The sequence below is a fragment of the Acyrthosiphon pisum genome, chromosome A2, assembly GCF_005508785.2.
Source record: "Acyrthosiphon pisum isolate AL4f chromosome A2, pea_aphid_22Mar2018_4r6ur, whole genome shotgun sequence".
Classification (NCBI taxonomy): Eukaryota; Metazoa; Arthropoda; class Insecta; order Hemiptera; family Aphididae; genus Acyrthosiphon; species Acyrthosiphon pisum.
Window position 1 is genome coordinate 6,112,853 of NC_042495.1, and position 16,032 is coordinate 6,128,884.

General features: G+C 27.2%; 1 protein-coding gene across 1 annotated transcript; it reads right to left on the reverse strand.

The window, feature by feature from the left end:
• Positions 1 to 11,113: 11,113 nt before the first annotated feature.
• On the reverse strand, positions 11,114 to 16,032 carry LOC107883647 (msx2-interacting protein-like). The gene is made up of 7 exons (XM_029490328.1): positions 14,917 to 16,032; positions 13,766 to 13,850; positions 13,621 to 13,693; positions 13,432 to 13,558; positions 13,054 to 13,356; positions 12,424 to 12,626; positions 11,114 to 11,564 (listed from the first exon to the last, which is right to left on the reverse strand). The coding sequence occupies exons 3-7, from the start codon at positions 13,632 to 13,634 to the stop codon at positions 11,270 to 11,272; spliced, it is 942 nt and encodes a 313-aa protein (XP_029346188.1). The 5' UTR covers positions 13,635 to 13,693; positions 13,766 to 13,850; positions 14,917 to 16,032; the 3' UTR covers positions 11,114 to 11,269.

Sequence of the window (16,032 nt, forward strand, 5' to 3'; positions counted from 1 at the left end):
TAGTACATTAAAACATCAAAATTCTGCCATTCACAAATTAAGCTTGGAAAAATATAAAGCTTATAAAACTTCAAAACATCTGGAGCTGTATCATGCCAAGTAAATAATTTTACTCAGCAACAAATATTAAAAAACCGTGATGTATTAAAATCGTTGATTAGAATGGTACTTTATTGTGCTCGTAAAGATATTAGTCTTCGTGGTCATCGAAATGAAAAGCTAAAAATTTCAGATGACAATCATTCTACTTCTAATAGTTCTGCTAGTGTTACTACAGAAATAGAGCAGTTTAAAAATCAAGGTAATTCATTTACTATTTCATTCTTTTTATTCTACAAAACCAATATAATATTACTAGTATACTAATATTTTTTAATTATATTTTTATTTTCTACTTGAACCTCAATGTTTTCTAAAATAATAAATATTATCAAATTATGTGTCTATTAACTGCTTAAATATAATGTTTTCTAAAATATTTAAATATTTAATAAATTTAAATTGTATAATATGATAATTTAAAACTTATTTAAAGCTTAACTTATCAAATATTAATACTTTTTTATGTTATTTGACGTTTTTAAGTTATTTGGTGGTAAATAATAAATAATATTTTAATCTAATATATATGATTTTAATGTCACAGGGAATTTTTTGGAGTTGGTTAAACTGTCAAGTTTAGAAAACAAGAACTTTGAATCAAATCTAATGTTACTTCCAAAAAATGCCAAGTACACATCAAATTTAATCCAAAACGATATTCTGGAAGCAGCTGCTGTTGTTGTTGGTCATAGTATTGTGAATGAATAAAAAAAGGTAGTGATATATTCAGTATAATTGCAGATGAAGCACGTGATATCGGTAAAGATGAACAAATGAGTTTATGTATAAGGTACGTTTCAGATTGTATAATAAAAGAACGTTTACTGGGTTTTATTTTATTAAAGGACCTTGATGCTCAAAGTTTGTGTGACACTATTCATAAGTTTTTAGTTAATATAAACTTAGATATAACAAAATGTATAGCACAGTCTTACGACGGTGCATCTGTACGTCAGGTTGTAATAATGGAGTGCAATCCAAAATTCGTGAATTGTCAAAAAATGCGTGTCCATATGTGCACTGTTACGCTCATAGACTCAATTTAGTTTTGGTAGACACAGCAAAAAAAGTTGAAGCACTTGATGAAATAATAGGATTGTTAGAAGCAATTTATGCTTTTCAAAGCTCTTCTACGATAAGACATACCTAATGCTTTTATACAAGCTCAAAAAGGTTGTGGCAAAACTATTGAAGTTCCTCAACATTGTGAAACTAGGTGGGTTTCTAAGTATAAAGGTGTCCATTTTTTCAAAAGTAAATTTAAATGTGTAATTGCTGCATTAACAGAATGTTCTAAAAGTTCAAAAAAAAAAGAAGCCGCTGAGGCCCGTGGTCTTCTACATCAATTTTCTTCATTTCATGTAATTTTAACTCTATTTTACTTGGATGATATTTTAGGTCACATTAACAACTTATCAGTTTATTTGCAAAAATCTTATCTAAATATTATCAAGTGTTTGAAATTAGTAAAGTCAACAAAAATGTTATTACAAAATATGAGAAATGAAGACAAATTTAATAAATTGTTCGATGAATCTGTGATTGCTGCTCAAGAGTTAAATATAACAATACCATGTAACCAAACTACTACAACCTCAATTTCTATGCCAAGTAGAAAAATGAATTTATCATCAAAATTGAACAATAGTTTTGTTTATTCTACGGTTGGTAAAAGTAATTCTCTCAAACTCAAGACTGACAATGAAAAAGATGAAATTTGACGTCAATACTTTGAAATTATAGACACAATTATACAAGAAATGAATTATAGATTTGATGAAAATATAGATATATTAACTGCTGTTGATGCATGTGATCCAAATTCTAGTAATTTTATGGACATTGAAAAATTGAAATACTTGGTTAATATACCTATGTGGAAGAGACAATATGTGTAATATAGAAACTATTGCTTCTCAATCAATTTTAGTAAAAAATATGTTTGAAAATACTCCAAATATTGTAGAGCTTCATAAAGAATTAACAATTATGAAACCTGCTTTTCAAGAAATTAATGAAATAATTACTCGAGTTTTAGTGATACCTGTGACTAGTGCGACTGCTGAGAGGAGCTTCTCTGCGATGCGCAGAATTAAGACATATTTAAGGTCTACAATGACAAGTGAAAGACTTCATAATTCTGCAATTTTATCAATAGAAAGGGAACTGAGTGGACAGTTGATACAAGATCCAACATCAGTCATAGATGAATTTGCCACGAGCAAAAACCGTCGATTATCGTTTTCTTTATAATTATACCATACATTAAAAATATTTATTTGATTTTTAATTTGTAAAATATGTATGTTTTAATATGTATTATGAATGTTACTAAAAGTATAAATTTTTATTTGTGTTTTTCAAAAGATTTGAATATTTAAAGTTTATGTTTTAATAAAAGGTAAGATACCATTGGTAACAAAATTATTAAAATTAGTCATTTAGAATAAAAATACTAAAACTTATAAATATATCAAATTTTAGTATGAGGAGGGGGTAAAACCATTCTGAACTTAATTTTTGTGGCCCATCCACAAAAAAAGTTCTGGACACGCCACTGCAATATGTAATATACCTAGTCACATTATTCAAAATATTTATAAATCAATAATAGTCTCAATAGTAGTCACATTATAATACAGTATATAGATCTTTTTGCTAATAATGAAATAATAATAATAGTTATGACTTAAGAAAATAATAAAATCAAAATATTTATAAGTCTATAATAGTTTCAATAGTAGTCCGGAATAGTACTCCGGAACTAATTTATTAATCGATAACATTGCCGATAAAGCTGAGGGCGTGCGCTCACGGCTCGCGTCAGATATAATAATTGGTGTAATAATACGTGAAAATAATAAATTACAAAATTTTGGCAACGTGAATTTGGCAACATCGCATAAAATATTCTATGCATAATCGTGTTGCTAAAAAGGTCTATGCTCAATCGTTTTATGCTCAATCGTGCTTTACCGCCCGCACTATATTCGTCATTTCTGTGAACGACAGCTGTGCGGGGTACAAACGCACGTTACCTGGGTCTAGACCGGTGTCTCGTAAGTGTTCCTCCAGCCTAATTATCAAATCCGGCTTCGATACGGATATGCTAATTGTCCATTCGAAACACTCGCAACGTAACACAGCCATCGTCAACTGTTATAACTTTTTACCGGCCATAGTGTAATACTAACTTGATAAGTTATACTACAACCACGCTTATTAATTAAAACAGATGCTATAGAGTTATAACACAAAATGAATCTCTCTATCATGTAATAAAGTGAATTCCAACGAGTTGGAACGGACTGCTTCAGCTTGTAATCACACAATTTGTTTAGTTCATCATTAGCAGCTACCGAATGTTTGAAATAAGTCATAACAGATTTTATTTTATTTATTACAAGTTGTACATCAGAAAGATTTACCAATGCCCGTTCAGATACCAAATTTAATGTGTGGGCAAAACATGGAAAAACATGGCAAAACAAGAAGTTGCTCAAACCAAATGGAGATATTATCTGCTGTGTGGCTGGCAGAAAGTTATATGATAAATACATTTAAAAAATCAATAAAAAAGGTTGAATTCAACATAGAAAAATTAAAAAAGAATGAAAAATTATTCAACATTAATAAACATCGGAGACAGATAAAGAAGAATGACAAAAAATTAATAGACAAAAAGATCAAGAAAGGTTTCGAACAAATCGTAAATTTCATCCAAAGTCAAAATCTATAAAATCCTAAATAAAAAAAAAAGTTCTACACAAACCACATCCTTACTTGCAATAAATTCAAAATTAGTCCTTATTTCTTAAACACTGTATACACAAGTACTATGATAATGTGACGATGTCAATACATATATATATATATATATTATATAAATACATATATTTTAATTTTAATTGTAATATGGTAATATTAGGCATAAAATATGAGGGAATATTTTTAATTAACATAGGGGAGTGTAGTAATAGGTGAATATATATGTATAAACAATATATTACAATCATATTTGTAATATAGGCCAGTGAAGCAAATGTGCTGTGGCAGCTAAATTGTAAACTAGATATAAGGCGAAAAGAATAGTGAGTGAAGGCAGTCGCGGTATGTTAATACTGTGAGATATATGTTTGATTGTTAATTTTGTGTGTGTGTTAATATATTTTAACAAAGAGTTTTTAACTCGTGACATTATTGTTTGCTTTTGGCGTCACCCTGTAAGTTTGAGTCCGAATAGTCCGATCAGTGGTTAAAGTGGGAAAAATGTTGAGGGGGACTAAAGTCACCAACAATTGAGGAGCGTTCCCGAGTTCTTCCAAAGTCTATAATATCTAACCAAACTTTTTTAAGAAATCCACTACCCACTAGGTATAATTTGTTTTTTTCACACACCTTTATAATTTGTTCATAAAAAGTTTATGTTAATAGTATGTAAAATTAAATTAATGAATATATAATGTAAAATATAATAAATATAATAAATATTTTGAATACTTTTTAAAAGTATTTAAAAAAAAATTTAAATACTTATATTAAAATACCATGAAGTCCGTTTTATTAATTTTAATTTATTATTTTTCAGAAAAAATTTACAACAATAAAAATAATATTGTTTTCGTTGAAAACAAATATGATGTTTTTGTATAGTAAAAGTAGGTAATAACAATATTTAAAATTTAAAAAATACCACATCAAATTTTAAATGGTTTCTACATTGGAATTTTTTAAGAAAATTGAAAATCTAATAATTTTGAAATAGTTCCATATTAATAGTTAATACTACTCTTTAGTTTATTTTTGTCATTAAAATTTTATCAATATTAGTTGAAATATATCTGAATGCAGAATGAAATATCAAATATGTGAACATGTCAGTGTTGGGTAGTAACATAACGAAAGTAACGCGTTACTGTAACGGCGTTACTTTGCTTGTAACGCGTTACGTAGTTTCAAGTAACGAAAATGTAATGGAAATTACTTTTGAAAAGTAATTTCTATAGAATAACACGTTACAGTTGCGAATTATTAAGTACCTACCTACCTATTGCGAATTGAAAAAAATATATGTAAAATGCGGGTATTATTATGTTTACCAATCTAATATGTATATATATTTAATTTTAACTCAGCACAATTCAGTTTTCAATGGTTTTGATATTTGAAATGTCTAATTGCATCGTAAATCACGAGAACAGTTAATTAAATTTATTATTACTTTAAATAGGCTTCCTATGAATATAGCTTATCGTCAGACTAATTCGTAGAAGTTCTATCTCCATATTGTCTATTTTTCAGGAGGGACAAAAAACGTGTTATTGATTCAAAAATAAGAATACTTAAAATAAATGTATTTTTTAAATGTATTTGATGGGTTTGTTAATATTATTTTTAACAAAAAACCCCAAAACATCAGTTACACTCTTGTAACAGGACTTAGAACTATTTCTTCATAAAAAAAAAAAAAATTGGATATAGGACTTTTACGGTGTAATTTTTTACAATTTTATTAAAATATAATAATTAATACATAATTAATATTATATAATTATTTAATAGTAAAAAAAACTATTATTTTTGAGGCAGCATGCTATTAAACGATGCGTTATCATACATTTTATTTGAAATAGTCATAAAAAAAAAAAATGCATTTTTGGAGTTAGAACTTTTACGAATTAGTCTGACGTTATGTGGAAGACTAAATTTTATATGATCCTATTAATTATACAGGTTTTATAAAGAATTTGCTTGTTCAATTTGCCTGCAAAAGAAAATTGCCAAGAAATTAAAAAAAAATATATATTTTTGTAACGATAAAGTAATGAGTTGCTTTTCTATTTGAAAAGTAAAGTAATTTCATTACAATTTTATTTGAGTAACGAGTAAAGTAACTTAATTACTTTTTAAAAGTAACTTACCCAACCCTGGAACATGTATATATCTCTAAATAGTCAGACATGTTATAGTAATTGTTAAAATCTATGATAAGTAGTAACATAATAGGTACCTATACTGGTGTACAATATACATAATTATATATTATATAGCATACTATTTAAAAAAAAAATACTTGTATTTGTATTCAAATACTTTGTGAGTATTCGTAAAATACATTTTTATAATAGTATTTTAAAAGTATTTTTAATACTTTTTTATTCGAATACTAGTATAAGTATCTTAATACTTTTTCAAAAGTATTTTTTACAAGACTGAGTATTTGACTCCGATTTAAGTTCACCAAAGTTTAATCGGCCGAATTGGCCCTGTTATAAAATCTGTTTTTGACGACTGCCATTTTAATTTATTCAAAGTTTTTTATGTATGTTATTGTCAGTATTGTATTCACTTTGCTATGCATTAAATATTATAATATTGTTATTTGACATTTTTCAAATAATATATAATATTGATATGAAATATTTAATTGATAATGTGTACCATGCACCTCGGAGACCGTATTAAAGGCATAGATAACTAGGTACTTAGTCATAATCATATTATTACTTTACTTACAAATACAAACATTATAGTTCATTTATAACATTTATTTATCTTTAATTAAATATATTTATTTCCATTGATTGTATCTTATTTCTAAATTAAAAATTAAGTGAATTGCATACTCTGGATAAATATTTCAATAAATATCTAATTATTAGTATGTATATTGTGTAATATACATACTCAACTTTAAAAATTCAATAAATAATTAACAAGTTATTAAAAATACAAAACATGTTATTAGTAGGGAACCTACCTATATAAAAATATATTTCATTGGGTTTCATATTAAGTAAAAAAATAATTTAGTATAAGGTCCAAGCAGTAAAACTGCTTAAGACAGTTACAGATATTTATGATTTCAGATTTTTAATTTAAATTTTTATCATAGTTGTGAAACTATGAAATATATTTTGAATATATATTACACTGCATGTCTAATGAGATTTGGTATTTACTTTACAGTTTGTATAATGGCTTAAATATATAAGGTTATTACTTATTGCACATATCCTATAGGTATATTGTCATTGAACAAAATATTTAAATTTAGTAAAATAAAATTATTTATGTATTATATTATATGTTGAAAAAAAATTATACAAATAAAAATTAGAATTCATTAAGCATAGTTCATATAGTTCCATAGTTTTTGTACTATATTTGAATTTCAGTAAATAAATAATAATACAGATTAATAAACAAAAATATTTAATAAAATTAATCAAAATAGAATATATAGTATATACTAATGGATATAGTTTCATCTTCTTTACTATTACGATTATGAATAGGAATCACAAAATCATCTGAGCTTAAACCTTAATACTATCATAACTCATAAGAATTCCAATACTGACTGTATTAGATCATCGAGCTTTGTTTGTTTTATAAATTATCTAACATATCAAATGTCAGTTTTAGATTGTTATAAAAAAAAATGAAAATCGTAATACTTGTAACTTTTTATAAACACCGTAGAGCACTATTAATTATAATTTCAATCTCAATTATCAGATTCAAATATTTTCTTTCTGTTACAATATTTTTCTTGCAGTTTCCATTCCTCCTTTTTTTTTCATATTATTAGTCGATTAATTTTTCACATTATCAGATGATGAAACTTTTGAACCATTTGATAAAATGTCAGAGATAGAATAACCGTTTAACCATCCTCGAATTCGAGGTTTTTTCTGAGTTTTATCTAGCTTACTCATATTTTTATTTTCTGGCTTCCAGTTATTATGAACATTTTTGCTTGGTTTTAACAAGGGAGAATGACGTTTTGAAGTTTCTGTAGAATCATTTTTATAAGTCTTATTATCTGTTTTCCATCTTTTAGAATCATTATGATATTCAGAGGGATTACTAACACTCCTTTTTAATGAATTCTCTGTCTGATTTGTTTTGAACTTATCAAACTCAAATAAATGAACTTTTGTAGTTTGATAGTCTGTTTTCAAAGATAATAAAACGTTCGAATTACTTTTTTTGCAAATATCATTATCCAACTTCTCTTCATCAATATTAGTTGATTTTTCTACATCAACAAAGTTTGGTTGAACGACAGGTTCAATGGAATTTTTTGCAACAAATCCATCCAAGGATTTTTGTTTACTTTGTAACTTTTTTTGGTCTTCCTTTTCTTGCCTATGGTCAAGTTTTTCAACACAATTATAGTTTGGTGTATTAGTTAAGCAGTTACTTGGGCTCACCAAATCCTTAGGATACTCATTCCGGAATTTATAACCTGTTTCTAAAAATGTTTTATCCCTATCTACATCTTTAGGTATAGGGTTAACAAAACCAGTATTTATTGCATCAGGTGTATGCATGCTATTACTTGCTGTATAAATATTTTTTTTTGTCAAAAACAATCCATTTAAATCGGATTTCATTCCGTTGGTAGCTGAAGCACATTTTGGGTCAATTAATAACTTAGGATTAGAAGGCAGAATTTGAGAGTCTAATAGTGGTTTTTTACTATTTTGTGGAATTATTTTTGGCTGAGTATCACTTTGAGAATTATAATGAGATTGAATAACAGATGCTGAAGGACCTAGACTATATTTTGATGAATCGCTAGTAGAAAGTGTACCTAACGATGAGTTTAATTGTGGGTCTTTGAATTTGGAACTTGATTGAGATTGAATGAATTCTTTATGAGTATGTTCGTTTAAAAGCTTTTTAACTTCTTCTAAATACAATTTTTTTACTTCAGCAACAGATTGTAACATCTTGTAATTAGATTTTGGTGGATGACTGTTGTTTTGATCTTGCTTTTTATCCTGGTTATCAGTTTTCCCTAAGCTACAGTTTATCATTTCATCATGATGTACTTTAAAAGTATATGTATCTTGATTACCAAAAGCGTTAGATGATAGCGAATACCTTGAAGATGTGCTAGTTAATTCCTTAGAAATATTTTTAGCGAACTCGGGCAATGGTAGCGATAATATATCAGAATTAACATATTGTGTCGGAGGTGTGATTCTCTCTGGGGGATACTCCTTGACTATTATTGTAATTGGACTGTTGTTTATATCATGTGTTTTTGAAGAATATTTAGTAATGTCAGTATTACAGGTATTTAAATATTTTTGCTGTGATGTGTGCTGAGCATTATTAACATTAGTTGAATTATTGCGTGGATTACTGATGTTTATTGGGTCAGTTTCATCATTAATTGCAGATTTGCCAGAAAGATCTACATGACGTGTATTGTAAGGTGATGATTGAGCCATGTTATCTTTTAGTTGAATAGTTTCATTATCATTATTTATATTAGGTACATCACTAGCAGGTTTAGATGCTAGCTGTACATGGATAATTTCATTTTCTAAATGCCTGCCATTCATTACAAAAGCAGCATACTTTGCATGTGATTCCTGTAAAATAAATAATAAAAAGAATTAGTCATATTAGAATAATATGTCAAAAGTAAGTTGAACAATCATAATTTTTTTATGATTTGATCTTTTTAAGGGCAACAAAGTGTACAGGACAGTGGCATAAACTGGGGTCGCAAGAGTATCAGTTTTCGAAAAATTAAAATATCAATATAATAATAAATTAACTAATTTATATTTTGAGAACCAACATTTAACTTTGTTTTGAAGCACTGGAATTATTATAATATTATATAATTTCCACATTTATTAATAGTTTTGTTACTAACCATTTTCTATTATTATACCAATATGGACATTTAAATTTTATTGTGATCAGTGGACTCAAGTCTCAATGGCAGCTGATAGTGAAAACGTGTTTCATAGTTTAAAATAATTATTTGTTTGTTTTATACATGTATTTATTTCTTATCCGCGAACGATCCAAAATTTAAGTGTTATGACAGCTTGCTAAAATGGATAAATTTATTGTACAAATATCGAAAAGTCGAAAGTGCCTATTTTTCGTTAAATTCGTATAATTGTTTAGTACACATATTTAGTATGCATTAAGTTTAAAATTCCCCTTCAAATATATTACTGATTTATATAATATTAAAACTACAATTTTTGACAAATAAAACAATTTATATTTGATCTGTAAGTCAATTTTTAAATTAATTATTAAGGTAATATTATATTATTGAGCAAATTAAATTTATTTTGGTATACATTTTTTGTATTATTTTGGTACTAATATTGTTGTACCTGCTTATTAGAAAAATACTAATAAAAATGCTGAGAAAAATGTTAGCTTATCTGAAGAAAACCTTCATTTCCCAGGAAAAAGATTAAAAATGGTGCCTAAATATAGTGAATAAATAATTTCATATCATTAAATATTTCAGGATATTTTGTTAAATACTTCTACCTTAATTCAAAGTGAAAATTCTGTAACTAGTTACCTATAAATCTAAATGGCAGCTATTATATTAATTTTATAAAATAAAAGAATTGTTGTATTTTATGTATTCATATATTCTTTAAGAAAATTATACATATTTTATTGAAGGTAATCGATAAGTAATTATTACCCTATTAAATAGTGCATATTCATAATATATACCAATTACCAATAGATACAATATGACAATATGTGTTTAAGCCTTTAAGGTTAAAATAGTTCTGTTGAGTTTATGTACCTACTTGTAATGAGAAATATAGAATAAAATAAAACATTTTAGGGGGGAGGGGGGTAGTGGGAGGCTAATCCCCCCAAAAGTCTGTCCAACCTAGAAACTTATTGCAACCCTAACAATTCAGACCAATTTACGCCACTAATGCAGGATCAGCTATAATATAATAAACTAGAAGAAATATGGCGTATAAATTTTGTACAAATATATTTATTAAAAATACGAATCTTTGGTCTGGATGACGTCGGGCAGGACAGCTAGTATCATATTTTATTGTTATTAATTTTTGAGTCAATATTTGATTAAAACGTTGTAATTATTAAGTTTTAGATGAATTTAAATATTTTGAAAATGTCTGTGTATAAAATATAATAATATAGGTACTTACGTAAGACTCTACAAGTATAATATTTTTGAAATACAACAAAATAATAAGACCCAATATATGATGACTGATTGAGAGGAAAAATACAAACATAAGTTATAAATTCAATATACTCATTGTTCCACTCTAAATTTAAAATATAAAAACCTAACCTAACATGTTAATGAATCAGAATATTCAGTATCTAAATTCTATTAGTGATGACTGTAGTAATATACTAATATGCAATGTGTAGTATGTAAATCAATAAAAATACAATTAATATGAATATTAATTACCTCTTGGAAACACAACAAAGCACATTTGTTGGATCGGTCAATTAAACATTTTTGAATAGGTCCAAATTGACTAAAATGAGATTCTAAATATTCATTAGTGACTGAATCTGCAATACCATTAACCCAAATACTATAGATCAGAATAATTTCTGATGTAATTTCCTTGGAAGCAATACTTGTACTATCCGTCTCAACATGACTTACTGCTGGCCTAGATATTATAAAAAAATTATAATTGCTGTATCAATAAGAAATATAACATTTGAACATGCTTTAAATTCTTTTTTAACATGCTTGAAAAGTTGTCAGATGAAAATAAATATTAATTATTTTAATAAGATTAGGATCATATTAACCTTTAACCTTGATGCCCAGCATATATTTCAGTACCTACCCCCTTCTTTATCCCCTTAATATAATATACAGTACATATAATATTATTATGTAACTGTAAATATTTTAATTTTTGTTGTATGTTATTGGTTACCATATTGACAAAACGCAACCGACTGAGCATGTCCTGGGGTGATTAGTACCGTGGCTAAAGGTTTCAGAATAACCAGTATTTCACAGCGATAAAAAGCGACGTATAGCTTGTGCACACATCTATCGTATGCTCTGTCGGTAAATGTTAGAATAAAGATAAACACAGTGAAGTATAACAGAAATAAATGAAATTTTGTAATGCATTAGGATTTTTTTAAATACGTATATTATTGATGAAAAAATAATGTTTTTATTTTTATTAATTACATTTTTATTTTTAAGCATGCCTAGAGAATTCGCCACTGGAAAACCGTAAAGTGTGAGTTTCAAGATCAGAGGAATCAGAAGTATCTTGGTAAGTAGTGGCAGAAGATTGAGATAGATGGAGAGAAATTACTTGGAGGGCTCGTCTTAAAGACTGTAACCTTTAAAAAAAAATAATGGTGGACATATTATATAGCACTTGGTAATTCAAGCATTTAGACTCAAGCAAAGCTAAAATAGGTGTATGATAAATGTGAAAAATTACAGATATTAGGGAAATTATAAAAATCTCTGATAAGCTTCCATTGAATTTCACTTACCTTTGTCTATTAACGTTAGAAATTGATGTATTTTGAATGTGAACATTATTCAGGGGTGTTGATAAATATATGTTATCATTTGGCCTATGGAAGAATTCAGCAAATTTTTTTTGACACTCAATAGATGCATAATCACTACGCAAATATAAACCATTTATAAGACGATTCTTCATTTTATTAATAGCTGCTTCTGAGTCTACAAACTGAAACATAAAATTAAAAGTTTTTTTTAGAAATTCTGAGAACGTTTTCAAAATTATGACTACACTAAACAGATGCAAATAAATAAATAATTTGATATAATACATTTATGGTAAAATAGGTGGGCAAGTGGGTGTCGCTCTGCTATACAGTAGGTTACAAGTGGGTTACTGTAAGAATCGTGTTTCATATACAATGATATTATATCATTGAATTCAAGTTTAATACCATCCATTATACAGAAACCTACTGTACAGCAGAGCGACATCCACTTACTAATTTTTTTTTAAAGTTATTGTCTAATATATTCACAACTAAGTGGTTGTTTTTCAAGTAAAATGGTTTTTGCTAACAATTTCTAAGTAATTTGACATCTTATTAAAATTCATATACAAAAATTAATAAATAAATAATTAAATTAAATTTTACCTCTTTAAAATATATTAATGCGCGTTTATTTATACGATCAATCGAATAATTTTCAATGGGGCCAAATTCAGTTACAAAAATCTGCAGAAGATTATTATTATCTTCTAATTCATTAATACCGGTGATCCAAACACATTTTGATGGATATGTTTTTCCAAAACCCAAACGTATACGACAACCTTCTATATTTACACCATTCATTTTAAGTATGGCAATAATTACATTGTTGCTATCAAAGTATTTAATGAATGCATATATTTTTGGTCTACCACCAACATATTCTACTCTTTTAATATTAATGCTCTGTAATCAAAAATAAATATATTTAATATAAATACAAATAAACAATACTATAAAAGTATATATAAATGTACATACAATAATTTGTCCAAATTCTCCAAAATATCTAAATAATGTATCATCATCAATATTTTCCTTTAAGTTACCAATGTAAAGAGTTCTTGATAAATTGGTGATAAAACCGAATTTGTCAATTTCATTTAATCTATAATAAAAATATTTTTAGGTTAACACATACATTCATATTTATAAAAAATTATTTCTAACCCATAATTCTCCATTTTGGCTATTGTATCTTTTTCTATGTTGAAGTGAGGTGAACAATCATTAAGCCCTGTATCTAAAATATATACTAATATATTATATTTCAAATAGACCAAAAAATTGTTCATAGTTTTATAAAATTACTTACCACGAGAATAGTAAACTCAGATCTATTTTTCTTTCAATATTTGTTGATAACATGCCAGTAACAAGTGATTCTCCTAGTCAAGCTTCTATATTTAAAAAAATAAATTAAACAAAAACAAATTGAAGATATTGCATAACTTATTAATATTAAATAATTATAGTTATCCTATCTATAAATAACAATATCTTTTTTGCTTAAATTTAAATTAAAACCATGACTGTCTAATAATAACAATGTATGCATGCAGTGATGTTTTTACAAATTAACTATAGGGTATACACCAATATATGAATAGATATAATATATATATGAATTAAGGTAATGATGGAAATAAGTAATGAATATTGTGATTCTATAAGCAAATAACAATCATTCATCCCTTCAAAAAGAAGATTGCATTGCTCACGGAAAAATTATTTTCCAAGGCTTTTATGTAATACATTCACAAACTCACAAACTTTACAAAAAAATTATTATTTTACCTAGTTTAGTAATTTTTTTAATTTGAGCTGAGTAATTAATGTATCTATTGATTTTACAAATTTGTGTTCTTTGGTATTTTTTAATTTTTAGTGTCTAAATACACGAATAGTAGAAAAAATGCTTCAATTTTCAACTTTGAGAATGTTTTCTGATAGCAAATTAAATTTGGTTGATACTTTTAACAGTTTAAAACTAAAAATTCACATTACTTGTCAAAATAATTAGGAAAAATAACAACAAAAAAGTGGATGTTGCCCTCCCGTACAGTAGGTTAAAGTAGTTCACTGTATAATGGATGGTATTAAATTTGAATTGAATGATATAATAACATTGTTTACAAAAAATGGTTCTGAACGAAAACGATTTGTCAGTCTAGGATATTTTATATTAGGCACCAACATTTACATTGTTATTCTTGGTTATTCAATATGTAATTTACTCCAAATTTGAACATAAAATAACTATAAAAAAACTGTTTATATATTTTTTTAGATTTTTAGGTTACAGAATAACTTACTTACATGGAATCTTGTTTTAAATTTTCAATTCTTAGGTATAAAAGTAGAACATTTTATACATTTTTATCAACGAATTATTTTGTAAATTTTCAATTTGATAAATTATGTCTAAATTTGAACTCAAAAAAATTATAAAAAAATCTTGCTTACATATTTTTAATATTTTAAGCTGATATTGTACCAATGTGTGAGGAACCTTGTACTGAATTCTTCAAGTTTTTGATCCAACAAATAAAATTACTATTTATGACTATTGAAAAGAAAAACTGAAAAAATTGAAAATTGAAAATGTCCGTAAACCACTTGACACGAGTTAAAATATTTTGAAATTTTTTTTAAGAAAGCAAAGAAAATAATAAAATAAACATATGGTGCAAATTCCAAGTATCTGCGGTTTTTCGTTTAATCGTTATTAATTTAGTAAAATCGCTACCTGAGAAATTGAGCGAATAACCAAATTCGTTGATGACACGTCAGCATTACAACGTATCTTGATTTTGGTTATTGTTTAGAACACGTTTTTAACTGAGGTTATTACCATGACTAAATAAACAGACATGATCGCTAGATTACTGCACGCATATTTTATATACATATTATAATATTATAATTCCTCAGACTTGGAGGAAACACTAAAATCATAGAAAACAATGTTCTTCACATTACAATTATACTGTTGTGGCGGGCCATCGCCACAATATTCCCTCTCTACGGTCCCCCTGCTGCGGTTGGCGACACCAACCCGAGTCCAGCATGACGTCACGGCGTCTCCACGGACGTCGCGGCGTGCCCGGCGCAGCTCGATCATAGAATAAAGATACCGAGCTCGATCTCTCTCGTAACGGCTCTCGACGTGCACACACGTCCGCTCCCGACCCACTGGCGATAGGATCCTAGTCCTGATCCTGGTAATACATTTATAGTTAGTATGTAGTATTTTAAAGAATATTCATTTATTATTATCATTATACAATTTTAACTTCAATGGAATTAAATGGTTTAACTGCAAAAAATCGGAAGACCAGTATAATTAAATGTCCTCAAAATGTGTGCCCCTCCCCCCTCAGAAAATTCCTGGATCCAACCCTGAGCAAAACCGGCCCCCTTCGTCAAAATTATAAAAGTAATAAATCTTCTTTCGGCTCAATAAATAACAAATTATATCTCAACTCAAATTAAACGTGTTACCTACTTTCTTCATCCTCAATCATCTATCTACGGGTAACACAAACAATATGTTGGCTACGGGGGAAGCCAGCACGAAGT

Coding starts and splice junctions, on each gene's coding strand:
- LOC107883647 (XM_029490328.1), bottom strand. Junction 12,627..13,053: donor CATTAATATATTTTAAAGAG/GTAAAATTTAAT, acceptor TTTATGTTTCAG/TTTGTAGACTCAGAAGCAGC. Junction 11,565..12,423: donor TCTAACGTTAATAGACAAAG/GTAAGTGAAATT, acceptor TATAATATCTAG/GCCAGCAGTAAGTCATGTTG.